The sequence below is a fragment of the Stegostoma tigrinum genome, chromosome 35 (assembly GCF_030684315.1).
Source record: "Stegostoma tigrinum isolate sSteTig4 chromosome 35, sSteTig4.hap1, whole genome shotgun sequence".
Lineage (NCBI taxonomy): Eukaryota > Metazoa > Chordata > Chondrichthyes > Orectolobiformes > Stegostomatidae > Stegostoma > Stegostoma tigrinum.
In genome coordinates, this window is record NC_081388.1 from 9,102,593 (window position 1) to 9,104,558 (window position 1,966).

The window sequence follows — 1,966 nt, forward strand, 5'->3', positions numbered from 1 at the left end:
CTCCCTACCTCTCCACCTACACTCTCTCCACCTATCTTCTTTACTCTCCATCTTCGGTCCGCCTCCCCCTCTCTCCCTATTTATTCCAGAACCCTCACCCCATCCCCCTCTCTGATGAAGGGTCTAGGCCCGAAACGTCAGCTTTTGTGCTCCTGAGATGCTGCTTGGCCTGCTGTGTTCATCCAGCCTCACATTTTGTTACCTTCCAAACCCATGACCACTTCCATCCAGATGGACAAGGGCAGCAGGTACATGGGAACACCAGCCCCTGCAAGTTCCCCTCTGAGCCACTCGCCATCTTGACTTGGAAATTTATTGCGTTCCTTCAGTGCCTCGAGGTTAAGAACCTGGAGTTTCCTCCCCAAGCGCAGGGACTGCAGCGGCTCAAGAAGGCAGCTCACCCCCACTTTCTCAAGGAGGAACTAGGGACGGGGATTAAATGCTGAGCCTGGCCAGTAATGTCCACAACCTGTATAGAGAATCAAACAAAGTTGACATTCACCATTACCAAAAGTAGTTTTCAATTTTACATGTTTTTAATTGCTTTTAGATCAGACTAAGTAGCAAGGGAATTTTAACCTCTGACACCAGACCATTACTCCAGGATTACCAGCCCTGTGACATTAACACTGTGTCACTGTCTCCCTATCTCTTTCAGGAAAGTTGATTCAAAAATACCTTGGCAATTTTGAGTAATTATCTTTCTTCTCTTCCAGGGGTTGAAAAGCACAAATGAAACAGGCATGTGAGCCTGGAGGGGGAGCACAGCGTCGCATGCTGAGCTAGCAGGAGAGCTGCTTTTTTTTGAGCAATAGAGAGACAGTGAGAGAGACAGCATTGTTTGACTGATTGACTCTGTCTGGAACTGAGAGCATCTTACATGTCCCACTCCTGCTGACTGGTTTTCCCGCAGTTTCTCTGTTTAAATGTGGTACGAACTTTGGAAGAGAGTTTAATGAAGCTTGTGCGTGGGAGGGGTGGGGTGCGGGGAGGAGGGGACAGTGACTTGAAAACATTTTGTGCCATTCCTAAATTCTGAAATGTTCTCAACCACTTGGATGGGTTTGCTTCTGTGAGCATGTCTCACAAAATGGGCTTGTATAACTCTTCGGATTCGAGCATCATTGTACAATAACGACAATGCAGCAGATTATACGATGCCTATTCGTCCTGAGCACCTAGGATCAAATGGATGGCCTGGCTAGAGAAGGGCCTTTTGCCTTGGGCTAAGTGTCATGTGTGAAAAGTGCTTGAGCGGGTATTTTCAATCTCATTGGCACTCTGATTACCCCAAGTATTTTTGTCCCATCAGACCATGGATTTCAAGGGTGGCATTGGGCGAAGGACATTTTGCCAAGTGTAGAGCTCCAGCCAACCCTGGGCACAATAGTCAGGCAGGCTGTAAAATCAGAGAGAGTTCCCACACCGATGCTAAAAAAAACAAAGCCCCACTTCTACTCAAGCCAAGTCTGACCCGAGTCCCTTCAGGCTTCCAGCTGCGTTGCACTGCACCTTTGGGATTCAGCTCTGAAATCAGCGGGGAACTCACTGAGCCCGGTGCCAACACAGCTCACTGGCTACTTGCTAAAACCTGAACCCAAGTGTGGTGCCAGGGACGGGCAGGGGACAACCTGAGGACCTGCTGCTTTCAAAGCAATTAAACTCCATTTGCGTAATGAGCTGTTCGACGTTAGCAGAGGAAGTACCTTCGAGTTTATTTTTTATAAAGATCTGTTTGCTTTCCATATGGACCTGTTTCGTAGAACTTGCATTCTGATTATTTGACGCATAAGTGGGTGCCAACCTAGATCCCACTCTCCACAGGTGCTGGCACAATCAGATGGCATGACAAGCTGGTTATCACAAGGGCTTGGCCCCAATGTACCTCCTGTTCAGGACCTGGGCACTGGTCATTTCAGTGACATAATGGCTGGTTGGGAACCCAAAGCTGGAAGTTAGCAAAATG

General features: G+C 48.1%; 1 protein-coding gene across 2 annotated transcripts in view; it reads left to right on the forward strand.

Annotated features, from left to right (window-relative positions):
- LOC125447580 (adhesion G protein-coupled receptor E5-like) overlaps positions 1 to 1,751 on the forward strand; it is an 82,966-nt gene extending 81,215 nt beyond the window's left edge. For both annotated transcript variants that reach the window (XM_059639920.1, XM_059639919.1), the window contains one exon: positions 717 to 1,751. In XM_059639920.1, the coding sequence (XP_059495903.1) occupies positions 717 to 749 (33 nt within the window). In that variant the 3' untranslated portion in view covers positions 750 to 1,751. The remainder of the gene's footprint in view (positions 1 to 716) is intronic.
- Positions 1,752 to 1,966: the final 215 nt, after the last annotated feature.